At 39.4% G+C, this 27,913-nt stretch overlaps 1 protein-coding gene across 2 annotated transcripts in view; it reads right to left on the minus strand.

The window, feature by feature from the left end:
* The window catches only part of EPHA3 (EPH receptor A3), a 366,545-nt gene that overhangs the window by 328,062 nt on the left and 10,570 nt on the right, over nt 1-27,913 (minus strand). For both annotated transcript variants that reach the window (XM_090057555.1, XM_090057547.1), the window contains exon 2: nt 17,749-17,813. In XM_090057555.1, coding sequence (XP_089913681.1) covers nt 17,749-17,813 — 65 coding nt within the window. The remainder of the gene's footprint in view (nt 1-17,748; nt 17,814-27,913) is intronic.

Raw genomic sequence — 27,913 nt, forward strand, 5'->3', positions numbered from 1 at the left:
CTGGCACTCTGGTGTAGTGCCTGAAGACTGGAAGAAGGCCAATATGGTGCCAATCTTCAAGAAAGGGAGGAGAGTGGCCCATTAGCCTGACTTCTATCCTGGGGAAGATCTTAGAAAAGTTTATTAAGGAGGCCATCCTTGATGGACTGGCCCAGGCTAACATCCTAAGGGATAGCCAGCACAGGTTTGTTGTGGGTAGGTCTTGTTTGACCAATCTCATTTCCCTCTACGACCAGGTGACCTATCACCTGGACGAGGGAGAAGAGATTGATGTCATATATCTTGACTTCAAAAAAGCTTTTGATCTGGTATCCCATGATCACCTCTTGGCCAAACTGGCCAGTTGTGGCCTTGGCTCCACCATGATCCGCTGGCTGGGAAATTGGCTCCGTGGTCGGAGCCAGAGGGTTGTAATTGATGGCAGTCACTCATCATGGTGTCCTGTGACCAGTGGGGTCCCTCAAGGCTCTGTCCTGGAACCCATACTGTTCAACATCTTCATTAATGATGTGGACATTGGAGTCAGGAGTGGACTGGCCAAGTTCGCCGATGACACCAAACTTTGGGGCAAAGCATCCACGCCAGAAGATAGGTGGGTGATCCAGGCTGACCTGGACAAGCTCAGCAAATGGGCGGACAAGAACCTCATGGTGTTTAACACCGAAAAATGCAAGGTTCTCCACCTTCGGAGAAAAAACCTGCAGCATCCTTATAGGCTCGGCAGTGCTACGTTGGATAGCACTACAGAAGAAAGAGACTTGTGGGTCATCATTGACCACAAGATGAACATGAGCCTGCAATGCGATGCTGCGGCTAATAAAGCAACCAAAATGCTGGCTTGCATCCATAGATGCTTCTCGAGCAAATCCCGGGACGTCATTCTCCCCTTGTACTCGGCCTTGGTGAGGCCGCAGCTGGAGTACTGCGTCCAGTTTTGGGCTCCACAATTCAAAAAGGATGTGGAGAAGCTTGAGAGAGTCCAGAGGAGAGCCATGTGCATGATCAGAGGTCAGGAAAACAGATCTTATGATGATAGGCTGAGAGACATGGGACTCTTTAGCCTGGAAAAGCACAGGCTCAGGGGTGATCTGATGGCCACCTATAAGTTTATCAGGGGTGACCACCAGGATCTGGGGGAACGTCTGTTCACCAGAGTGCCCCAAGGGATGACTAGGTCGAGCGGTCACAAACTCCTGCAAGACCGTTTCAGGCTGGACATAAGGAAAAATTTCTTTACTGTCCGAGCCCCCAAGGTCTGGAGCAGCCTGCCAGCGGAGGTGGTTCAAGCACCTACATTGAACATCTTCAAGAGTAAATTGGATGCTTATCTTGCTGGGATCCTATGACCCCAGCTGACTTCCTGCCCTTTGGGCAGGGGGCTGGACTCCATGATCTCCCAAGGTCCCTTCCAGCCCTGACGTCTATGAAATCTATGAAACTATCCTGGGAGTGATTTAGCCTGATTGTTCCCAGGTTATTTTTCTACTGGAGCAGCCATTTTTACCCTGAGATAAAAAGCCTGACCATCTGTACACTTGTGTTTCTCCTGGAATAGCTCTCCCAGGAGAAACTGAATATCTGTACAAGGCCAGGAAGTTCATATTTTGGCTTTTTGTGACTTGTACTGTGTGAACACAATACAGATAGATATAACAACTAGGAGGGGGGAAAAGTTTGAATTTCTAGAACAAATTTACATATAAATTCAAAGGAACATAAGCCAGTGGATCAGCTGAAAAAGCATTTGAGTGAGTACTGCTTCATAGGAGAATGAGTTGGATGTGCAATGGGAACTGGGAGTCCATGAACAGATGGCATTTTTACAGAGACTCAGAAGGATGGAAGGAGGATTGATCCCCTTCCTCTTAGTGGGACCCTTGTAGCATACTTTCTCCAACCCAGACCATGGCTTTGGGAATGCAAATTTCTGGGGAAACCCAGCCAAAGAATGAAGGGAGTAAAAACACTTGCAAAAGCAGTTTAAACATGTGTCTATGGGATACTGATGAGTCAAACTTCCTTCTACAGTTTTCAAACTGGACATTGTCTTCCTTGTGCTTTGGGTGTCCCCCCAACACCTTTCTACCTGGCTTTTTTATCTGAACTCCATTTCATCTCTCTCCCAAAGTCCCTTTTCTCTCTTCTGTCATATATTCTTAACTTTCCACTATGTTCAGTTTTCCCCTCCTCTTTTTCTTGCCCCCTCCCAAATTTGGTTAAGACTAAAGGATCTAAACATTAAAATAATACCCCCAAAGCAGGGCAAACATGAAACTTCCAATACTGTGTCTCTGTTGGTATGTTATATCTCTTTTCCTGTCTAGTGTCTATATTGATTACTTAAAAAGAGATCTCTTCCAGGCAGAGATCATCCCTCATCTTAAGTCTGCATTGTGTTTAGCATCATTGTTGACTGACTGACCGTGAGGTACTATTGTAATAATAAATAATAATAAATGAAAGACCAGAAACTGGTCTCTTTCCAGTTACGGGTCTACAATCAATTGCCTACAAAAGGTTGCATTCCAGTTGAGGGCAATTCCCTCCTCTGATAAAAATGGGTTTGGGCAGCACAGAATGAGTGAGAATATGGTTTTCTACTTCCAGGAACCAAGACGAAGTAAAGACTTAAACCCATGGAAATAAAGGGCCTGTAATTCCATATATCTCTTATGACCCCTTTCCCAAGCATGAATGGTTCTGTCAGGATCCAGGATGGTGTTTGTTATAACTCTACAGCTCTCTAGACAAGGGACAAGTTAAGTTAAAACTGCTTAAAGGCAGTTTCCGTATTGAAATATCCAGGAGGTGGCAAAGCCAGAATAGCCACATCCCTATTCCACCCCTCTGACTCCATTTCTGCAACCCCACATGGGCTTCTCTGCATATCAGTTCTCCATGCAGGCAAGTTACTATATAGATGAACATGGCATCAGGATCTAGTAGGACTGCTCTAAAATACCTATGCAGGAGAACTTTTAGCCCCACTGAAAACTTCCAGGTTCTTCTGAATGAAAACTACATTTCAGTTTAAAGTTAACACACACAGTCATAACTTGTATTTCAGAATTTAAGCTAACTCCAATAAAACCATCCCAGACATGGTTGTAGGTGAAATGTTGTTAAATGCTATATCTATGGCAGTGGCTAATATTGTACACTTAAACCAGAAATCAATGATAAAGGAAAGATTCTTCACAGAAAAACAAAACAAACAATTTTTGCCCAGTCTACACAGGTTATAGTGTGGCTGCTAGCATTTAATATTTGGAAATCAAAAAATAGTGATAAATCTATAGTATTACATAAAGCTGAGTATATAGCTCACCTGTAAAAAATAGTTATTTTGGTTTTAATCTGTCATTCCATTTTAAATACAAGAGCCTATACAGAGCTGTTCCAAATTTGTTCCCCAGAGTCTGAACAACAATCAGTTTTCAGTCAACTGTGGAAGAACTGAGTCAAATGTCCTACTTGCCCAGTGACTGTTCTGTGACCAGCTCATAAATCACATTGTAGAGCAGTGTGTTAACCCGTATGTATACAGGCTAAGAGACAACTAATGATCATTCTGCATGTCTTTATTCCCCTTCTGGGCTTATGAAAAATCAACATTTTCAACAGCTGGAAAACGTAGTTCTAGTCTGACAGGCATCAGGAAATAGATAATAGGTGGCGAAACCAACACAGACATGAAAAGACCAAGAGTCACACAGTATGGTAGAGCAAAACTCACTGTGTACATGGATTCTAAAATAGTAAATACTATACATGTCATGTAAAAAAAACTGTGAACATAACATGTGTTTCACATTATGGATAACAGTAGGTGCACCTACATGTGAGTTTTATCATGGAGCTGGCTAATTAACTCTGCAGTAACATGTCACTATCTACATGTATTAGGGCACAGAAAATTAATTAACTCCACAGTAATTAGTTAGGGACAGTACTATTTTATGGCAGAGTACTTAACTCAGCCAAACTGTCTATGCAGATAATGACACCTACACCTGGCATGAACTGTGCTGGAGTTTATCATGTTGCCTTAATGGCATGTGTAGATGCACCCTGTATGTCTTAGTCATAGACTAAAAGCACTATGAATTAATTCCAAAAAGAAAAAAAATCTGGCATAACACCTTTTAATCCAAAGGGACTTTAGAAATTTAAGCTTTAAAAACACAGAACACTCATGCTAGTACTATTTCACTTGATTCCAAAACATTCATGTCTACAGGGTGGAAAACATCAGCTGCTTAAGAAAACATGAAGAGCATAATCAAAATTTACGGCAGACAGTGACGAATATCACCAGTTGTATTTGAAAGAGGTTAGGAGATGAGTTCCACTTGTACACTTTCAGCAGCACAGTGCCTCCAAAAACCATGCAAGACTGATTTAATACAGTTCTAAAAGGAAGAGTGCCACCTGCTGAATCCCCAGCACAACCTCCTGGAGCCCGCAGGCATTGATAGGGATAGGAGTGGATGGGCCTCGAGAAGACAGATTGATTCACACCAACCCTGTTCAGCTTGTGAGAGATGGCAAAACCACAGGGCAAAGGGGTTTGGCTGCAGATGCCAACTTCAAAATTTACAATACTTTCCCTGTCTTCACATTAGAGAGGCTTTCACATTTTTTGCAAACACAGTGGACTGCCTTCTTCTTTTTCAGTTCCAGTTGCCGATATGTTTAGTGCTGCTGCATGTTTTTTCAACAGCTGCAGCATTCCACCCGTAGGTGACTGCATTGGAAGGAAGCTCAAGCAATTCATGTATGAATGATGTAGAGAGTGCTCTGGATTCTTCAGGGTGAAGGAGGCCATGTAAGTGCAAGTTGATATCTGAGAAATGATTAAGTCCAGCTGAACAGGTTTTAAAACTTTCCCAACTCACCCACAGCCTCCTCAAAAGATACAAAAATCTGGAAGTACTACACCACCTGCAACAATAGATATCAAGCTAATCGGAGGGGAGTTACTATACGAATGAGAGGACACTGTTTTAGGAAGGGTGTGACTACATTAGCTAAGCCAGCCTTGTAACTTTCTTACTAGCAACCCACCTGAAATCCAATAGCCAGGTGAAATGATTGAATTCACAATTCCTTCCCTACTTCCCTGGATCACTGATAAACCTTTCTCTTCACTTCCTTTGTGGCTGCCTGTTCCTATTCTGTTCTGAGCATCTCTTCAGAAGCCCGACAGGATTTGGGCTACTGCTGCTTCCAATTTTAGTGATGTTAGAGGCAACAGAAGGCATGGCTGTGGTGGCATAGGGCAATTCTGAAGCACCAATACCAGGAGGAGAGCTAACTAAAACTGCAGAAGGTAGCTTTTCTCAGTTGCCAGAAGACAAGAGGATGCCAAGGGGACAAGCCAGTGCTAGCAACAAGAGGGGCAGAAGGGCCCTAGGACCAGGCCAACGAAGAAAGAAAGAGGTTCTTCCAAGAGCAGAACTGCTGCTAGGGACAGGTGGCTGAACTAAAAATCTCATAACGACAGTTACACAACATGGCTTTTATGGCTGAAAGTCTACCAGTGAGTTTGCTGCTGAGGTGACACACTAGTTTTCTGGCATTGGCAGCAAATGCTCACAGTTTTCGATCAAGCAGTCCAGGCTTTAGTTCCTGTTGCAATGCAGGGGCATCATGTTATACTACTTCCATACCTCAAAACTAGAGTACCTAGGGATCTGAAGGAGAAAGAATGTACACTGAGGTGTCAAAGTGATTGTTACTAGAGGTAGCCTTTGGGTCTTTATAAAAGTGTGTTGTCTTAACAGAGGCAAACAGCAATGCATATTACATATCTATTCTACCCAGGCACTACATGCTACAGTCTCAATTCCATTATTTGCCAATAAGTTTCAGTTGTAAATTTAGACCATTTATCCATTTACCTTGAGGTTTCCTTTTAATAGGTAAACTTCGCTTTTTGTTACAAGCCATTCAGGCACAAGCAAACTAGCATGAAACACCAGTTACTTCTACAGAGAAAGTCATTTAATTTTAAGAATCTCAGAGAACCAGAATGAATTAGTTGTAAACAAACACATTAGATGGTGACAGTTATTTTGCAGTGATATCAATGTTATCAGCAAGACAAATGATTTATGAAGATTGCTTTATAGACATTATAGCCAATATTTTTTTGGCTCATAAATTTTACCATTTTTCTCTCAATGCATGTCATCATGAATATGATCTAGTATTTACATTTAAGATATCACAAGGCATTTTTCTTGTGTTTCCCCATTAGCTTTAGCAATTGATTGTTTTATTGCATTTTAGGCAAATAAATTCACCACAGCAGAAAATGAGAGATGATAGAGAAATGTAATAATAAAGCCTTCTTTAGTAAGAGAAAAATATCTAGTGGTGATCATTTTTCTGATAACTTCTCACAAATGGTCTGCATTTATGCTGACAGACTGACAGAAATGCAATTCCTACCCATGAGGGAAATGATACTGTTTCTAAGTTTTGGAGTTAAAAGGAAATATGGGAAGTTGGAACATATGCAATACTAGTTCTAAATAAAATCTTTATTTAGGCCTTAGAATAGTAGCTGAAACTTGCTGGTTTTTGAAACCACAGAAAAATGATATCCAACTTGCAACAACCTACTACACAAATAGCACAATGATTGATTACATAACTAATTAAAGAAGATGGTTGTTCAATATTTTATCCCCAATCTGAAAAAGGATATTGCACTTACTGCACCCTTCTTTGTTGTTGCTGTTGTTGTTGAAGTATTACTACAATTAATTTGGAGTGCCAGAGAATAGAATGAAGAAGATTAATGTTAACAAAAGTAGCGAACCTTGCTATAGAAAGAACTATTCTGCTTGTAATTATAGATTTCATAGATTTCATAGACATCAGGGCTGGAAGGGACAGGATGTTCCTTCATGAGGTCAGCATTTATGGAGGGTAGGGGATCCCCATCACCCAGATCTCCCTGTCCCATAACAGGCATGGGCATCCCATGTGACTGATGAAAGACTGACGCAAAGTACCTATTTAATAGGTTGGCTTTTTCCTGGGCATCAGTTGTCAGATGTCCCATCTGGTTTAGCAGGGGTCCAACGTTGCCCTTGCTTTTCCTCCGGCTCCCTACATATCTGAAAAAGGACTTTTTGTTGTCCTTGATGCTTGAAGCTAGTTGGAGTTCAGTTGCAGCCTTGGCTTTCCTGGTTTGCTCCCTGCAGGACCGGACCAGTGCAGAATAATTCCCCTTGGAGGCGAATCCCGTCCTCCATCCTTTGTAGGCTTTCCTTTTTAGCCACAGGAGGTCCGCTAGGTCCCTGGAGAGCCAGGGGGGCTGCTGTGCCTTCTTGCTGCCTTTCCTCCGTGTTGGAATAGATTTAGCTTGTGCACTGAGGATCGCTTCCTTGAGAAGCAACCACTCTTCTCGAACTCCAATTAGAATGTTTTCGATTACCTTACAGAAAGTTATCAAAATCTCTGAAAAGCTGACAGAAGATAAACATTAGCACCATCATCTAAAAGTGTAAAGGAACACTTAGGTTAAAATTTGAATTTAATATAACAGTCAATTAATTATGACAATTTTTGCATTTTTCATTCACATTTTAATGAGTCCTTTCTTTTTAAATAAAAGTGAGTCACTCTTTAGACCTGGGAAAATACTGCACAAGTACGTATGAATTTCAAAAAAAATATTTTTGAACTATTAGTCACCCTCTCAATTTTTTTTCCCCACTCAGCTTCATCTAAAATAAGAAAGTTATTTTGAATTTTTTTATTTAAAAAACAACTAAAGGTAAGAAATCAAAGCCAACTAAGGTGACAGAAGTTAAATCCAGCCCCCCTGCTTCTATTCTAAGGCTATGAATATGCATCTGATATGCAAAATCTAGGCACAAAAGAAATTCCTCAAAAAATCCAGACCCAGACAAACAAAACACAACACATGCACCACCATTTTCATCTGCATTCTACACTTGGAGCTCCAAAACTTAAGTGTCTATGAAGAGGAAGAAAACTACAGAATTATAAACCTGGAATTTTACTTGAGCTATGTGCTAGCAAAATGAAGCAGACAGTCTGAAAAAGTTTCCACTTTGCAAACTGAGCCATGACTGCAATCATTTAAATGAATGCTATTTTGTTTATTTAGAAATAGAGAAAATGTAAATGTATCATAGAATTACAAAACAAAATTCTTCACCTTAAGGGTATTAGACATTAAACAAAACAGTGTGCTAATACTGAGAAAGAAGTTTCATTCCAAAGGAATGACACTTTACATACTTTTATAGTCACAAGAAATATATATATAAAAGGGTCTACCTGATTAAACAGAAGTTTTAAAATTTATACTCAATTTAACTATTTATCTATCTATCTAGATAGCTAGCTAGATAGATATCTCGCTTTATATATCTATATCTAGATGATATATCTATATCTAGATATAGATATAGATATAAGAGAAGGGTATAAATTCATTGGGTATACATTCATACCCGATCTATAGATCTATATAGCTACAGAGATATAAATTGGGTATGAATTTTAAAATGTCTCTAATTTAATTAGGTAGATGCTCTTCCTTTTTGGAAGAAGATCAAGTATGCAAATACTCTATTTTAGATATAGATCAGACATCAAATTTCGAAGTTACCTAGAATCCTGAGATATAAAATACCAAAAATAAAAAAAAAGATTTTCTCAATCAGCTATTCAGTATAAGAAACATTTAGACAGTGATTTACAAAACTAGAAAGTTATGTGGTTATTTCTGACATGCAGTTGTCAAAATATTCTGCTTGCATTTCAAGCACCGCTTGCACAAATCCTGAAATCTATGAGGATGATCTACAATATATACAGTTGGTAGGAGACCAGGCCTCAGACGTAACATCAATAATCTTGGTATTCAATAAAATGAGTTATCTTTAACTACAGCCAATTAATTTCTACTACTATTGAACAGGAAAATGCACTGTTTTAGGAAGTAAAGCATATGCTTCCATTTTGTAGCAGTATTTAAATATTTAAAATATATAAAAAGGAGATATTTTCTATTTTAATCTTAAGTTTTATGTAAGTGCTCTTTCTATAACTCTGTTTAATCTTTAAGTCCTTTATAAACATATAATGAAAACCTACACAATTAATGCATTGGGCTATATCCCCATTTCAGACAGGGGGAAAACCAAAGGCTGACAAGATAAAACATTTTCAAAGATGATTTGCCACCATGTAGTCAGTTAACTTTAAAGGTGTAGTAAAGATGATTATTTATGAATATATATAGATAAAAGAATGTAGATGAATATATATTTTCATCTGTAACTGCTTTAGAAGCTAAGGAACCAATTTCAATCATCTCTGCTTTCAAGAATCTCTATCATCGTTTTGTGCACCTAGATGTCACAAGCACTTAGGTCATTTTTTGATGCCAGCACTAGTTCTACAATGCACCTTAGTGGATATCCCTTCTCCAAGTGGTTTTTGTTAACAGCCATTTTACTAAGGCTTTCTGTAACATAGACAAGTTCAACTAGGAAGATTTCCTTTCACCTCACCGAGTCATGAATGACATCCAAAAGCATATTTTATAGAGATTCAGACCCGCTCTTTCTCAAATCCCATGAAGAAGGCCAGAAACTGTACAAGGTGCCAAGTATGTCAGCAAAAGACAGGAAGCAGAACAGGTTTAGTGTGGGCTTTCATTTTCCGAGTTTGGACTTCAGTGCAATAGAAATGTCGTTATAAGATGTGAAGAAAATATATCGTCTTTTCATGGTATTTTTATAAAAGGGGGAAAACCACATAAATAGTCTTCTTTATTCTGGCCTGCTTTGGCACAGCCCAGTTAAGCACATGCTTAATTTAAATCACACGCTTTTAAACAGAAGGAAATCAATGGGATTATCGCATGTGCTTACATGTTTAGTTAAGCAGAGGCATAGCAGTGCAGCTTTGCACTCAAAGCAGCTACACAGTATGTGAGGCAGTACTCCTGCTGCACCAACAGCAGAAGCACAATCAGCTGCTGTTGTGGCAATAATTGCTCTGCGCCCAAGGTAGCACCTGGGACTATAAACCTGTCCCCTCCCCTGTTGGCCAGTTATGCTACTACAGTTAAGCACTACAGGCAGTCCTCAGACTTACAACACGATTGGTTCCTGAAAACCACGTCTTAAGTTGAAACCTAACTTGGAACCAATTTTCTCTTAAGAAACAATGTTATAAATGGGGGATTTGTTCCTGAACCAAGGCCTGATACCCTATTTTCACTAAAAATACCCCAGAATTTTGTAATCAATCAATTATAGAGTAATATAATAGAGTAATATAGCTACATTGATGTATTTATATTGTAAATAGCAATCATATTGATTTGGAAGGACGTCTTTGAGATGACTTTCCTGGACGTTTTGAAGGGCTCTTGGTTGAACTTCTTGAAGGTTCTTGGCTGGAGTCTTCTCAGGAGTCTTGGCTGCAGGTTGTTCTGGAGTTTTGTCTGCTTTTTTTAAGAAAGTGTTGAAGGAAGTTTGGACAGATGTTCTCCAGGGAGATGAGTGACGCAGCCAACTTGTTCGCTGGCATGACTTTGCATTGGATCAAGCGTTGTAAAGTCGAAACCAATGTCATAAAGTTAAAACACAGTGTCAATTTATAAACATTGTAAGTGTGAAATGCTGTAACTTGAAACATTGTAAGTCGAGGACTGCCTGTACTTAAAAACTTTGCTGAATGACGGCTTCATGGGGGCCTCATAAGAGTCTAAGTTAAAGATGAGTGTAGGACTCCTAGCACAAATAAAGCTTGTAGGACCCAGCACTAAATTTCTCTCTGTGAATTTTTTTTGAGTTTGGGGCCTCCTAGTCTCCTGTACATGTACTGTAACCCCTCTAGGCAAAAAAACCAAAAACCAAAACAAAACAAAAGGTTATGGGAGGTAATGTAATCCAGGGACATGAGAACGAGGATAGATGTTGGGTAGCTGTGAGTTCTAATCTTGACTTCAGCGAAGATCTGTTGTGCCGCTTTGGGTAAATCACTAAACTTCATCTTCCTTTATTTTCTCACCTGGAAAAACAGCAGCTACAACTGCTTAGCACACAAAGCTGTTCTATGCATCCACTAGTGTCTGTCAAGGGCTTTACAGATTTAGAAACACTGCTTTGTGGAATGGTGGGAACAACATCTAATGCAATGTTTCTCAACCTTTTTATATTCAAAGCACCCTTGGAAATGACTATGGAAAAATATTGGAGAAAGTCTTCTTTGGCAAAGAACTCAGAAAGACCACATTAGGTCAGAACATTTTTAACACTACGGATTCCTGTTTGAAATCTCTGGGTGCCTATACACATGCAGCAAGGCTGCTCTGATTCACTCTAATTACAGCACATCAGAGCAGATTTGATTAATTGAGTCTGCTGGAGCATGGTAATTATCACACTCCAGTACACTCCAGTGTCATGTGTATCTGCATCCCCATGCTGAAAAATGGTGGTGGGGCACTAAAGCTCATTCAATGAACTTTTGTTAAAGTGCTGCCGCTGCCATTTTTCAGCATGGGAATGCTGATACACATGATACTCCAGGAGCTTTAGTTAAAGTACCCTCCCCATACTCCCCAGAGCACATCTATAAACAACCTCTGGGTTTATCTTGTGAATCATGTTTGCGCACCCTGGTTGAGAATCACTTATTTAGAGTGACAAAATATTTTATCCTATTGAAAAATCTGAAGGAAACTTAGCTCTATATTTAGGGTTTGAATCCTGCTCCCATTTTAAATCAACAGAAAAATGCCTATTTGCTGTATTGGAGCAAGAATAAAAAATATTCCAGAAGCAGCACAAATTGTACTTCTTCTTCTCCAACTTCCTTGAGATATGCAGCTGCCTTCATACACAGGACTATGAGACTGAAAACAAAAGCAAGGAGGAGACAGAAACACTTATCTCAAAATTTTCAAAATCAATTGCTTAAAAGTCTGGTACTTGGATCTACAGCCAGAGAGGAAAGGTCAGAGGAAAATAGGATGAAAATATTTTGTCACTCTAGATCAGTGATTCACAACCTGGGGTATTGCACAATGTTAGCACAATGTCTCATAATGTGTGCAAAAATAATGAACATCTATAACTATCCAGTTAGTGTGGAGCTAGACCAAAGCGGCCTTATGGTTGAATAAGCTACCTCCAGATGTAAAGCAATTCATCCAGCCTTTGAAATTTTTGCCTATACAGGAAGTCCTTGACTTACAACGTTTCCAGTTACAACATTTCACACTTACAAGGTTTATAAATTGACACCCTGTTTCAACTTTCTGACGCCAGTTTTGATTTACAATGCTTGATCTGATGGGACGCCATGCCAGTGAACAAGTTTGCGTTGTCACTCATCTCCCTGGAGAACATAATTCCAAATTTCCTTAGACACTTTCTTTAAGAAAGCAGACAAGACTTCAGAAAAACTTGCAGCCAAGACTCCTGAGAAGACTCCAGTCAAGAACCCTTCAAAAGGTCCAGCCAAGAACCCTACGAAAAGCCCAGCAAAGTCACCTCAAAGATGTCCTTCCAAATGAGTATGATTGCTATTTACAATATAAATACATTAATGTAACTATATTACTCATCTATAATTGATTGAGTACAAAATTCTGGGATATTTTTGGTGAAAATAGGGTATCGGGCCTTGGTTCAGGAACCAATCCTCCATTTATAACCTTGTTTCTTATGAGAAAATTGGTTCCAAGTTACAACATTTCAACTCAAGACGCGGTTTTCAGGAACCAATTGTGTCGTAAGTCCCAGGACTGCCCGTACTTTGTTAATGTTGTTCATAACCAAGGCAGTTGATCTATGAATAGGTATGATTTATTGGAAATAAATGCAAAGAATGGCTGTTTACTAACAGAAAGACAAAATAAACACACAGTTTCCCTATTTCTGGTAACCACAGCAAAAATAAACAAATTCCAGCAGCAAATAAATGTAAGATAGATCAGTCCATCTCCTAATCAGAATGTGGGCAAAAGGTTGCATTTCATATTACCAGTTGTGTGTCATGAAGATGCATTAAATTTGACCAAAGAACGTGTAACTAGGGTCAGAGCCTAGTCATCTTAGTCATCCAAGATATCATGTTGAAACGAACATGAATATTCACGTGAATATGCAGAGTAGGAATCAGGCTCTACTCTTTGTCCTGTATGAATTATCCATCACATTAGTATTGTATGTTACTGAAGTGACTTGCCTTCTCCTCCCAACCCCCACATCTGTGCTGCTATAATTTACGTGAATTGCAGTTAATGATCACTTGTGTTATGCTTAATCAGCATATCAATAATATCCTCTGCAAAGACTAAGTAGTTCTTCTTTTTTTTCCTTTTAATGAAACCTATAGAAATGGAACTGGTATTTGACTGATTGACAGCACAAAAGGTTGCATATGCAGGTGCTAGCGATGGTACTAAGGAATAGGGGTTTTGTGGCTGCTGCCAATCATGTTCAAGGATAAGCAAATCCAACTATTACATTTCTAATTCAGTTGCTTTGCTTTCTGGAGGGGCTGATGCTTTGTCTTTAACTGTTTTTAATGAGCTTGACCAGCTTAGTGTTACTGATGCCAAAATTGTGGATGTGTGGGATGGTTCAAGGAGTGATCACATTTTTACAGGGTGATATTATCAACCAGGGGCTAAAACACTGCCATCAGAGAATTATTATGTGGGACACAGAAATGTCTGAATACCAATGAGCTATAAATCTTAACATGAATATTCAGGAATTTCTGAAAGCTGCTATTATATATCCCCTCCAGAAAGTCAAATCAGATTTTCAGAATGAGACGTATTACAGAATACTGAGCATGACAACCGAGGCTTGTCATTTTTTTTAGAATCAACTGTCAACAGCTCAGCTAGCATGATTAACCTAGAAAAAGTTTTAGACATTGTTTGATAAATCACTAGAAGATTTCATTTAATTTTAATTTTATTTTATTTAAATGTATATTTTATTAGTCATCCTCCTCAGCACACTGGCATTTGCAGCTTCTGAGAATACTGCTGGATCTTGGAAAAGAGTTGGCACAATACCAACAGTCTCATTTATGAATCACAGCCTCAAGTGTAGCTCTATTAGCTTTACCTTGTAAATCACCAATGCGCTATTAGCAATGTTTCAATATGACGTGACATCTTTATTATAATGTTTTCCACTGAAGTTTAAGTTAATAATTTTAGTTAGCTTGAAGACAGATGCAGCCGTATTTACAGGTTTTAATTAATATAGTATAAATAAAGTGCTATGTAAAAGGCGTTTCTCTTTTCCACGGTTATTTGACTTCTCTTCTAAATCACTTTTATGGTACAATGCATGCTAAATAGGAAAAAAGGTGGTCGGTCTAATGAAAAGATATGACATCTACCCAAAGAACCTTGCCTGACTATGCCCTTAGACCAACACGGCTACAGCCAAAACCCCATGCTAAATAGGATACTTTTTACTTCTTCTCTTGTTTTCTATTGACGTTTCAATTTTTATACACAAAACTTCAGCACACTTAGGAAAATAGTTTCCGATCTGGTTCTCTTACACACACAAAGAAACAAGACACAAATGAATTTACTACCTTGTGACTTCAGCCTAAGGATTTTATTATCTTGTAAGCACATCAGTACAATTCAATGATTTACCTCAGCTTTATTCCCCATGGATATTACGATAGGAAGGAACAGCACACATAAGAAAATCTTGGGCAGACTTACCAAAACCAATACTGACTTGCAAAAACTAATAAAAATGCTCTGAGAGATCTGGGGGTGCTTTTATAGTGGAAGGGAACCTAGCAAGTTTGTTTTTCTTACAGCCCCCAGCATGTCCTATATCATTCCCCTGCCAGCTGCTTCGCCTCTTGCTGCTTTAGGTATCTGAGACAGGAGGGATACAGCTGCAGGAAGATCAGAGCAGCACAGGAGACCAAGTGACTGCCAAAAGAACAAAAAGTGCCTTTGTAAAACAAAACACAAAATAGACAGCTAAAAACTGATGAGCTAGGAAATTTCTGGGGAATCCCTTTCTGGATACCCAACTCAACAAGGTTTCTCACTGGAAAGTCTATGGGAACAGCCATAGGATATATATGGATTCTAACATCCAACTTCCCACTTATTTTCTATGAGACTTGGAAACATTTTTGAAGGCTTTTTCTGAAGAGACAAAAGAGAGATGCTCTCTGTATAAACATTATAAAATATATTAATACTGTAACAGAAGTGAATAGTTTCAAAACATTTGTTACTTACAAAGCAGGCTCCACCCATTATTTACTAACTGAATCTTTTGAGAGAGATACCCATGCTGTAAGCAATGTACAGAGAAAGACTAAGAGCAGACAAGTTAGTAGACTTGAAGATAAAGAAGGGGTCACATTAACTCTCACAACTAGAGCTCTAAAATTCACAATTTCCAAGCCTACAATAAGACCAGGAGCCAGCTTGTCACAAGGAAATCAGTGCACACAACCAGAGCCAGCAATTTTTTCCAACGAGTGCATCTACACTTTTAGGAACCTAAATATAATGACTACATTTTCACTTATCCAAGCCATCCTGTGAGGAACTCACTATATTGAGTAGGTAAAAATGTAATACTTTAGATGAATATTAAACATATGATTTTAAAAAAAAAAACACCCCTTGTCATTACTATTTTGAAACCTAACTATTCTCTGCAGGCACAGTTTTGTTTCACTGATGTACAATGTCATAACCCAAAATCCTTCAAGCAAATTCTGGATGGGGAAAAGTGCAGAAATCGCACAAAAATTATGATTCATGAGGACTTACTGCAAGATGGGAAAGATTTTCTGAAGAGTTTAGCCTTCAAGAACAGGTCCTATTTAGGTGCCTAACTACCTGGTTGGTGGCCAGAATCTTTTCATGAGTACTCAGTGCCTGGCAACTCCAATAGAGAAGGTTGAGTCATGACAGAATACATCCATAAAACAAAACAGACAAAGAAGTTGACAAATGATCGATTTTAGTATGATTATTTTAAAATGTTTTTAATTACGTGCTAGACCACTGAAATCTGAGATTGCACATGCTAACACCTTCTGACCTGCTCGATACCATGCTAACCACTTTCAGTCATCCTACACCCACGTAAATACCAGAGCCCTGACTCAAATCATACTACCAACCATTCCAGAAAAAATGATGAATCGTAGTGAATGTGATAATCTAGAAGATTTGGCATTCCATCAATTGCAAGCTGTGGTAGGAAGAAAACCAGACAAAAGTTGAGTGAACCATCAGCATGTATGATATGAAGCAGCCACAATAAGGAGGAGGTAAAATTACCTTAGATTTTGTGATCTTATTTCTCAGTGAGCTAATGCAAACTTGCACTTAAGCAATTTAGACCTAATTTTCCTCAAGACTATGATCCGGAAGGAAAAGAAAAGCCGAGAACTGCATTCTGAATTTTAAAAAATTATATTGCTGAACTTACTATGAGATGGACAAAGGCCTCAGATACATGAAAGCAGCTCAAAATGAAAATAGGATTAATCTCCATCAAATTCAAGCACTGAAATTCTCTCCCAAACTATCATCATATTCAAACAGCAGTCACAAAAGAAGAAAAAAAAGTTGTTTTGGCCATCATTTTCCTGCCCGATCTTCAATGGAAAGTAGCTGGGGCCAAAGATGAAAAGGAATCTTTTAGTATGGCCTGAAAGAGAACGGCCAGGGGTGATGGGATGAAATGGAGACAGGAGAGGAGAAAACATTTAACAGAGGATGGAAGCAAACTTTCCTACTGGTAGATATATTAAGCTGTGGAATTCTTTCCCAATGGGAGACAAAAAGCAGGAATATTTTCTCTAACTGTGACCATACAAAAAACTAGATAAAAAATGTACTGGTGGGAACAATTCTGCATTGTCAAATAGTAGCAGTGGAGTACTGTTTTAGCCTAACCAGTACTTATCAAATATGTCATTTCTCCATCCATAATTGTTATAGCAGATAGAAAAGAGATAAATAGCTGTTTCACTAAAAAAAAGTATTTCATATGGTCATATTACACACACATTTCTTGCTTGTAAGATAAGTTACCTTTTTAATAAGTTTAAACACTAAAAGCACAGAATTCTGGAACTAGATTCTTTCACAGACCCAAATAAGAAAGTCAGTTTTATTTCCTGCAGATAAAAGTTGCAAACATACCAAGAAAAAAAAATCCATAACAAAATTAACCAGACATTTTCCTTTCTTAATGAAGTGGTCACTGACAACAGATCACCAGAAAGGCACAAAACAGATATTTTAACATCTGTTGAAAACCCGTTTACACATTTTCCTATTACTTTCATCTGAGTGAATCATAAAATAGTGTTAGAGCATGATTCTACCCTATGTTGTAGAAATATACATACAGTTGAAAAGCTGGGAAGGATCTTTGCAGATAATTTGCATAAAATGGGAAGTCCCTCCCCTTTCATTCTTTCTAATCAGGATGATCTCACTAGGGGATTACATGCAGCATGGTCTATTTTCTAATGAAAAGGTACCAGAGTAATATAGCACAAACCATAAATTTCAACTTTAGAATAGACTGTTTTTGATGCTCCAAAGATCCACAGCTATTGCACAGTATTCTCTGAAGAGGAAACAATGGTTAAATAGCACATTGATCTGTAGCAGCACTTTCCCATTTCACAGTCTAGTGAACTCACCCCATGTGATGGGTAGGAGATCCAGCCCAGCTCCCCTTGAATTGCTTTTGAATCCAGCAGATTAACTACAAAAAGAAGACAAAATGAAGAGGAATGAGTTTAATTTGCCTTTGTCCAGTTAACCTTAGTTATCCCCGAACTCAAAGATTTGTGTTTATTTGGGGTACTTGCAAAACAGTCAATTTGTTCAGGTGGTCTGGAAATTTGCTACAAAAAACAGACAAATGAAAAAGGATCAACATGTTTATATTAAAAAGTCAAAAGTACAGAGGAGCGAAAACTTTTAGAAACAAAAGTACTGGCAAAAATAAGCAATGGATCTATGTCCAAATTAATTACAGCAGGGGTTGGCAATGAAGCACTTCCATCATCTGCACAAACTGCCCTGTTCTTCCCTCAGATGCCTGAAATTTAGGTCATTTAATTTAACCAGATAGGTGGATACTTAAAATCATTATTGGATTAAATGCTTTGCACATACTACTTTTAATACAAAAATAAAAAATGTCGACTGCAGCCTTAATCCTTTCTACTTTCTGAACTAATTTATTCCCTAATTCACGCTGGACTCATGGGGTATTTCCTAAATTGCCTTAGGTAAAACATTTAATAAACAGATGCTTTAACTTCAAGAAAAAACACCTCTTAAAGATTCTGCTGCTGCAAAGCTAACCTCAACAGTCTTCTATTTTTAAAAATGATCTATTATCAGAGTGCAGATTTATTTGGAAACAGTTTGAAATTTTAATTCTCTACTCAATTAATTGACAGTTTTGTTAAAGTCTTATTTTAAAGAAGACAGCTTCAAATAAAAACCATATTTCTGACGCTGCTTTTTACAAACACAAAAATAATTTCATTAACTCATCATGAACATTTAATTAGATTCTAAAAGCAACTGATCCATAAACTACCCATTTATTATCATAAGCCAGAAAAAGTGAATCAGTATACACTAACAACCGCAAGGAACGTATATGAGTACAAGTTAATAAGAAATCATTAAGAGACAACACAACAGCCTTGATTTCCATCAATACATAGATCCAAGCACCTCCAATATTTGCATCTTGTAATTTCTTTTAACTATGGAAATTACTGATAATGAAAAAAAGCCAGAAATCTCATTTCACATATGAGGACATTTTAACATCTCAATATGATGGATCTACCAGAAATAAGTGCAACAATCTAGGCATTTCTGTCAAGGGTTCTTCTGTTTGTAAGCCTGAAGGGTTGTCACTGTTCCGAGGACCAGATGGTGTGAATATTGGTGCTCAGAGAAAAGAAAAGAATGGGACTAGGAGGAAAAAGCATGTAAAATTGTCCATAAATCTGTTAAGTAGTGTGCCATTTGTATTAATTTTGGCATCCTCCTTGACTTGCTATTTAATTTTTGCCGTCGTTAGGAAAATAAAGCTATTAAGATCCCCCTTCTCCCCTTCTTTTTTTTTTTTTTAAACCGGAGTGGGGAGGTGAGGGGGTGGTGAAAGGCAGACACACAACATCAGAGAGAGAGAGAACAGAGAATGCATCATGATAAAAAGAAAAATAAATATATTTTCACATTTGTGTTATTTCACAATGAATGACTTATTCTCCAGTCTGTGGAATGAAAAACACTTCTCCCTTAAAGTTATGCCCCCACTTTATAAAAAATGGGACCATGAATTACTTCTTTTTTTCCCCAGATCAGGGAGTTGTAATGGTGAGTGCAACACTAAGAAGAAAATTGCTATTAATATCCCTAATGTAGAGCAGGGTAGTACCTTAGAGACTGGTTCAGAGGGGCACGAGTTTTCACAGGCAACAACCTACTTTCTCAGATGTGGCTGTTGCCTAGGAAAGCACATTCAGAATCCCTTTTGTATGTCTGATGAAGTAGACTGCTGTCTACAAAACCTCATGCCTCCAAACCTGTTGGTCTCTAAGGTTCCAGCCACCCTGGCCCATCTTTTGCCTGATTTCAGACTAACTTGTTAACCGCCTCTCCGGCATCACTAACATATCATAGTTTAGTCAAAGTGCTGAATCCAGTATAGCTGGGATGAAACTGTATAACAGTAAAACCAGGGCATGTTAAGGCTTTAAGTGGGTTGACAGAGCCTTGGACAAGTAACTTTGGAGTGAGTTTTGTCAAGTCAAACTTCACATTTCCACAATTCAATGGCAATTGGCAAAAGTGTTTTTATTTCTCAACTCTCACGAAAAGGATAGTAAATCCTCTGGACTCTAAAACATTCTGAGTTAAGGTTCCTTCAATGCTTTCTACTGGACCTATTCTTTTTTCCATACATTATTTAACTAATCACTGAAAATTATGCTTTCTACCCTACTGGTCAGGAACTTCTTTACAGATACGTAGTATCCCCTTGTTTGATACTCACTGTGTGAACCTTAGTGTTTATACCCAGGGTCCTGATGTGGCCCAGTACCTTTACATAAATAAATATAGGCCGTTCTCTTGCAGTTTCCTCTCACCATTAGGTGTATAGCACCAGTGTTCATATGTAACAATATTCACAAGTTACAATGCCAATTGGAAGGAACAAAAAAAGTTACAGAACAGCAGCAACCCTGTAATTTAGACTTAAAAATAGCAACCAAATCAGCTAACGGCAAAGGCAGGAAAATTCCTCTTAACAGAAGAGAGGTGCTGAAAAATCACAATCACAACCTGGTTCTGATCCAAAGCAGTCCCTTTCATAGCACAAAGACTGAATGCAAGATCATAGTCTGACCTACAATTTTCTTGGTTCTCCTCTCTGATCATTTTGTATGTATCTTATATATGTTTCACTAGCATTTGGAAATACTTATTTACTCATAAATTCAGGAAGGTGGGAGATGTTCTCTAGGATAATTTTGTGATGAACTGATTCATCAGGTAGCCATCTACTGTTCAGTCTTATACTTTTCCCATCAATTTTCATTGACGCCAAAAGGGAAAGGGACTAACAGGCCAAGTGCCCCTCTGGTCAAATAAGATCAGAAGCCTCATGTTCTTCTACTTACAATAAGACCTTCATTGACACCAGTTTTTTATTCTGCCTTTCTGTCAAATAGTGAGAGATAGGTCAAGATATATTTGTCTGTATGACAAAATGCAATGCTGTAAAGAGATACATCAGCTCACTCTGAACAAAACCTTCCAGCAGATCTGAATAACTAAGGCAAAGTGCTGCCACCTTGTTTTATACTGGTCCGGTTCCTGACCTAACCCAGATACCTCTGCACAACACTGTACATATTCATATATGAGAGAGCACTAGTAGAAAATGCTCAAAGGAAACACTGCTTATGGACATTGACAATCTTTGTAAAGACATCCTATCCTTTGTTCAGGACCTTCCTCCATGGTCTAATGGGATTCGTTTTAGAAGCTAGCATATTTTAGACTGATTTCCATTGTGCGGTTAATTGTGATGCTCAAAAGTTCAGGTTCGCAAGAATCGAACTCAAAATTGAAAACAGCATTTTTTTTTTTACTTAGAAAAAAAAGTTTAAAGGGTGGGTTTTTTATCTCCTCCTTCCAGAAAAAGTGCCACTTTTTTAACAGTTTGTTGTTGTTGTTCACATGTTGCTCATTGGAAAAAGGCTCATGAGATATACAAGTAATTTTTTCCTTAGGTTTAGCAGAGGGAAAACCACACAGTATTCTCTCAGGTACCTCAATACATAGCAAACAGTACAACTAGACTTCATTAGGCTGTGACAGTCACAGTGTGGCGCACAAAACATGAAAGAAAGGATTGATAAAACTGGATGTTGTGTGTCTCATGATCTATCATGTTAAAAATCTGGAGTAAAAAGAAAAAAAACCCAATCCCTTACATCAAATGAAATGATAAAGATTGAAATAAAAACTGGATTAGATATTTGTGGCCTAAATCTTTTTGTAAGGATTAGAAATAATAAATAAGTAATGGTAGATTATAAAATCTACTGTCCCATATAACAAAATAACTCCAAAGGATTTCATGAGCTGTGATGCATATACTGGAACGTATTAAGAGCCAATGCATTTGGTGATGGGTGGATCCAGGATTGCAGTTATGGCCACACTCTCTTCGAGGGCTGGGAACAGGGGAAGGGAAGACAGCTCTTTGCACGAGTGCCACAGAGTTGAAGGAGATGTGACCTCATCCCCTTGCTGTGATCATGGATGCCAGCGAGTTCCACACATGCTGTGAGCTCTGAGCTCACCAACACAGGGTCTGCCCAGACTTCCTGTTTTCAAGCAACACTGGAGCCTGCTGCTAGCCACTTTCTCGATCTCTCTCACCTCCCCTTACTAAAATCAGAGCAGGGAAAGGGGGAGAGAGGATGAGCAATGGTAGCATAGAGCCTCCAGAATTGAGTGAAAGCAGAGGCTTCACACCACTGGTCACTTTGCCCCTCCTTTCCCTTGCTGCTGAGGGGAAGAGAGGTGGAAAGAGTGAAGAGCAGCAGGCTCCAGTGACGCTTGAAAGCAGTGACTGTGGGCAAAGCCTGCATCAATTGGTACTGAGCTCACAGAGCTCACAGCATGTGTGGAGCTCCTACCAGAAGTGGGTGAGCTCTGACAACTTACTTCCCATATAGCAAACCACCAAAGGAGGGGGTTGCAACCACCCCTGGGTTCCCTCTGTTTGCTTTCCAACCTTGACCTGAGCAACAAATACACAGCCATGTCAGCAGCTGGTGCGTATCATGCTAACCCAACAGGACTTTTCAATATATACAATTAAAAGTGAATTAAAACCAAAATATGCCAATATTTTACTACATTTTATAAAATGTGTAAGTAATATGAAATAGGGTAAACACTAAACATTTGTTTTAAAAAGAAGAGACGATGAAAGATCTAGAACTAATATATGTACAGCATGCATTTCCTAAGAAGTTTTTATATATAGGCATACTGTTAGAAAACTTGGGCACACCTCCAGTGATTTAAGCAGTCACAACTAATTTCTAGGCATAGCCTGATTTTCAGAGGTGTTGAGGACTAACAAGCCTCACTGATTTCAGTGAGATCAAGTCATTTGACCTTCACTCCCATATCCTAAGGCTTAACATAGGCAATGGAATCACAACTTCAGGGCTCCCTCTATTCCTGACACTGACCCACCATATAGGATCTCAGTGGGCTCACTAATGGCACCCTATTCCTTAGTCTTCTCCTTTAGAGGAATGGCTGGATTATTATTTAACCACTTCACAAGACTGTATATTTCCATTTACTCATGTTTTTATGTAAGTAGAAGGTTCCAGTAAAACTACACAGTCAACCCTGATACAACCAAAGGCATAATACCATAAACTTTTTCGTGTTCCTCAGAAGCATTGTGCGTTGGCTGCAGCCATGGCTAGGGATTTTGACTGGAATGTACCAGTGCTCCCCCTGGCACTGAAACCCAGAGATTTTTTTATAGGGAATTTTTTACCCCCACCCCCTTCCCTATCAGGTCAGACTGATCACTGTATTTGGGGTCAGGAAGGAATTTTACCCCATGGTCATATTGATATGGACTGTGAGGGGTTTTGTCTTCCTCTGTAGAACAGAGCACGGCCCTCCTCCTTGAATCTGTCAAGTATATTTTAACAATCTGTGCAGCAGCAGGATGTTGGTCACTATGTTCCCCCTGTTTTAAGTCCCATCAGGAGTGTTGGCACACCCAGTTGAAATTGCCAACCAATACCCAATGCTTCTGAGGAAGACGGTAAAAAAAACATGATGCATGCAGCAACCAGAGAGGAAAATAATTCCTTCCTAGTCCGTGTGGCAATCAGCAAAGCCCAGGAGCATAAGTGATACCCACAGTACAGCATAGGCATAGGTTCTCATAGATCAACCCTGATCAGTGCTTGTCCAACCTCTTCTTGAGCACCTCCAGTGATGCAGATTCCACAGCTTGCTTTGGCAAGCTGTTCCACTGCCTCACTGTGACCAAGTTTTTCCTGATATCCAACCTAAACCTACTTTGCACTAACTTCAACCCATTGGTCCACGTTCTGGTCTGCAGCAGCAGGAAGAGAGAAAAGGTATTTGCCCTCTCCTTTATGGCAGCCCTTCAGATACTTGAAGACTGCTATCATGTCCTCTTATTAATCACCTTTTCCATAAACTGAACATGCCTATTTCCCCCCAAACTCTCCTTGTATGACTTCCCTTCCAAGTCCTTTTATCATTTTTGTCAGCTATCCCTGGACCCCTCTTCTCCATGGTCTTTTTAAAATGTGGAGCCCAAAACTGCACATAATGCTTTAGATGAGGCCTATCCAGTGCTGAGTAGAGAGGCACTATCACCTCCCATGTCTTACACCTATTGTTTCTAATTATGCAGCCCAAAACTGCAGAGCCCTTTGGATTTTGAGCAGACTCTGCTTCAGTGCCAATCGGCATTTTGATACTTCAGTCTACTTACAAATGTTGTGATGCAAATATGCCGTTCACTACTTCAAGCCTCTAAACTTTACTAAATTGTGATATAATTCTTTGGTCAGTTTCTTACTGAGGGATACAAATTGGTACAGTTTCTTCTGCTTTAAACACACAAAAAAATCTTGTCTAATTATCACATCCCTGTAAATTGGCATTGGCATATAAGTATTTCTGTATAAAACCAAGGTCATATCAGCAAAAACTGAGCAAAGAGGACTTCAAGAGATGGGATGGAGTTTTTTTTTTTAAAGGTCAACAGCTTGCTAATAATACCTCAGTACACTCTACTAGCCCAAGTCATGCAAGTTTTTCTCTTTAAAACGATGCCAGATACTTGTGAGGGTGAATTCTGTTTGACAGTATTTAAATATCACAGCGCTCTACAAAATGAGCAGCGATCAGTGCCCCCACTCTGGAAATTCAGTGACTTATTCCTTTCATTCAAAAGTCTTTCTTGCTGCAGAGCACACTGTCTCTATTAATGCCATATGGCAATGTGCCGGCAGTGCCGTCTATTGAGAACATGAGTGTCTTTGGGGTTTTTTTTGGTTTTTTTTTAAGAACCTTGCCTCCTGCCTGGCTACTTTGGGCTTCACAGCAGCCAACTTCACAATGTAAGAGAAACCATAATTAGTTGCTTCAATATAGGTTTGTGCCAAGTTGAGGAGATGAAGCTCTTCCCAGAGCTTGGAACAGGAATGTAACACACATGGAATGCAAGCCTTGCTTGCATTTTCTTACGGTACAAGGGGTTATCTGAATGATGGGGTTGGGTGGCATTCGACATATAGACATTAGATACTGTTCCAAGGTGAAAACAAATACTACCTCAGAGCACGGGTAGAGTCATGACAATGGGCCTGATTCTGTTCTCAGTTATTTTAGGCTAAATTGGGACTAACTTCACAGAAGACCAACTTGTTAAGTGTAAATCCAACAAGAACTAAGAATCATGATGCAACATTTTGGGGAAAATGGGAAATAATTATTATTGTAAACTGAAGATAGAATCAAAACCTAGAAGAAAAAATTATAAATAAATGGTGTGCCCAGCAGAAGAATCTTTGTTTCATATATACTGGAGGTGAGAGCTCACAAACAGCCAAATTTAAAAGCTGTGATCTGATAACACCAGCTTACTTAGTGGAAGCATTCCCTAGCTGCATGGAGGAGGTATGAATGTTGGTATGATCAGTGACTGATCAACTAACACAAGGTGATTTTTGACTACATGACATTTTTCCATTCACCATTTTTGCAAAGAAACAACAAAAAGCCACACACCACAACATCTTTAGAGTGTTGTCTTTTCTGGTTAAGCATCAAACTGTAAGTCTGAGAGTGTATTAGTTATTAGGCAAAATGCTAACAAAAGGGAAAAAACTTAGCTTTGCTATCCAACACAAAAAATGGGGATGCCATAATTGAAATGTGTCGTGTAAGTCTTGGAAGCATAGAAAGCATTTTGCCGCAGGAATCTAACCAGGATTTGGTTTTGGGGTGGGACACACTGGAGTCTGCTTACATACTGACATACATTTTTAGATCAGCAGCTTCCCTTTTTCCAAGGACAATCTGTACCTGAATTTTTATGCGCTTCCTTGTCTATGGGCATACCTTCTAGTCTTGGGGACTCAAATTGACCTGATTCCAGGCAAAAGTGAAGTAGATGGATTTGCAACAGCTCAAATTTTTATCTTAAGTTTGTTTTGTGGATAGAACTGGTACCTGCAGGCAGGCAGACAGACTAGGTTTGACCAGACAGATGACCTGCCCATTCCCTGGAACCAGGCATCAAAAATTAGGCAAAGGGGTTCTAGTGAATCTTCGGTTATAGACAAAAAGTCATTGGAAAATTAGGGATTCCTTCAACAGGAATAACCAGTGCTATGTTTCTTTTCAAGATAGAGTTAATCAACAAAGCCTGACCCAATATTATCCCTGCCCCAAATCTAAGTAGCTGACTGGGGCACAATTGACAGAGGTCACAAGTTTGAGGCCATAGGAGAAGCAATCGCAGCACAGCCCTGTGAGATTCCAATGGCACGCATGTAAACAGGTCCACCTTGTCACATAAGGACACAAAAAAGAAAGGAAGAGCAGGCCTGATTCCATAGTTATTTTACTGCCCTTTTGTGCCCCTTAAGGCACTATTTAAATGCTGTAATTCAGGCTGCAGAACATTCTCTTAGTGCAGAACTCTTGTGGTACAGGAGACATGCCAAAGTTTGGCCCTTCTGCTATGCCAGTTCTTCTATTCCACATGCAAGCCTCAGTGGGAATTCTGTTGCAGATCAAGGCCAGTCTGTAGTTCTTAAGGAGAAAGACTGCTGTGAGATTTGCACTTTTAACAAATCACAGCTATGCGGCAGCTGTACTGTACAACACAAATATGATTTTGTGCAGAACATTGCAGATTTGGCAAGTGACATTTTCAATCTGTGATTAAATTGCTGACTTCAGAATTGAACCAGAAAACTCTATACATATGCCCTCCCTCTCCTCACCCCTCTCCCCCAAAAAACCCTAATTGCCTTAAAACCGAATGCAGAAAAATCCTGAAGGGTACACAGCTTCTGCCATTCCAGTAAAGATGTTTGGAAAGTATTAGCTAAACTATGTCCAAATCTAATAGTTCTTGTGATCAACCTCAAATAAAAAAGCACAAGGGCCCAGCAATATTCAGATGTGCCGAGTTACTAGTTTTTATTTATTTTTTCTTTTTACAGAAATTTGTTTTCTCATACTTTGAGTCATCTAAGGTCAGTTAATAATTTACTGACACTCTAAGACTCTGTTCTCTTCATGAAATACATAACAACTTGTAGGGTGAGGGCACAGGTAGATTCTTTCCACGTTTTGAAAATGACAGTGAGTTTCTTGTTTTTGTTCTCACAGAGCTGGTGCAAAGAACTTCAAGAGAGAACCTGAGACAGTGACAAGCACTATAATAATACTCGCAAGTAAAGAGCCAGATTGTAAATTGCAACAGACAGGAACAAATCGGAAAGAAAGCTGTGACTGAGCCACGTTACACTCCCTGGCTCCCCACTTGCAATGTGTGAAAAGATTCTATTGCTGCCATGGGCCAATACCAGATCATTTCCCCTTCTGCTTTGGCTCAGCAGTAGTACCTGGCAATCAAGGTTCATTCTACTGCTCACCTCTACCACAGTCTCACCTGAATGCACAGGGAGTACAGGGGCTAAGTACAGACAGTCAAAAAGCCTAAGGCTGAATTCAGTCAGTCTTTGCAGGTTAGTCTAAGCTGCAAATATTGAACCAATAAGCACATGAATATACGTTCACTTTCGATTCAGGAAATGCAGCCGCCACATGCAGCTCGAGCCCGGGGGTGCTACAGCATGGCTCTCTGGCATGTAGCCTGCATGGACTGTGTGTTCACCTCCTCCTCCTTCTGCCCCCAAGGGCTCAGGGATTTGCTGTCCAGACTCACAGCAGCAGGACTCTGCAGAGTTGCTCATCACTTCATCTCCCTGCTTCCAGGTGGCTCTGTGATTTGTAGTCCACAGTCACAGCCAGCATTAAGTAAGCAGGGCAGGGCTGCTCTGTACTTAGGGGAAGGGAAGTTTAACCCCCCTCCTGAGCTCAGACCCCAGCAGTGGTTTGACCAGGGGGGAGAGGAGAGGTGGGCAATGAAGCCAGTGAGCCAGACGTCACTGTTCTAGCTAGGGAGCAGAGGGGTGGGGACAGCCCTGCTCTCTGGAGCAGACAGCC

Source organism: Crocodylus siamensis, chromosome 1 (assembly GCF_052110815.1).
Source record: "Crocodylus siamensis isolate JL-2025a chromosome 1, ASM5211081v1, whole genome shotgun sequence".
Lineage (NCBI taxonomy): Eukaryota > Metazoa > Chordata > Crocodylia > Crocodylidae > Crocodylus > Crocodylus siamensis.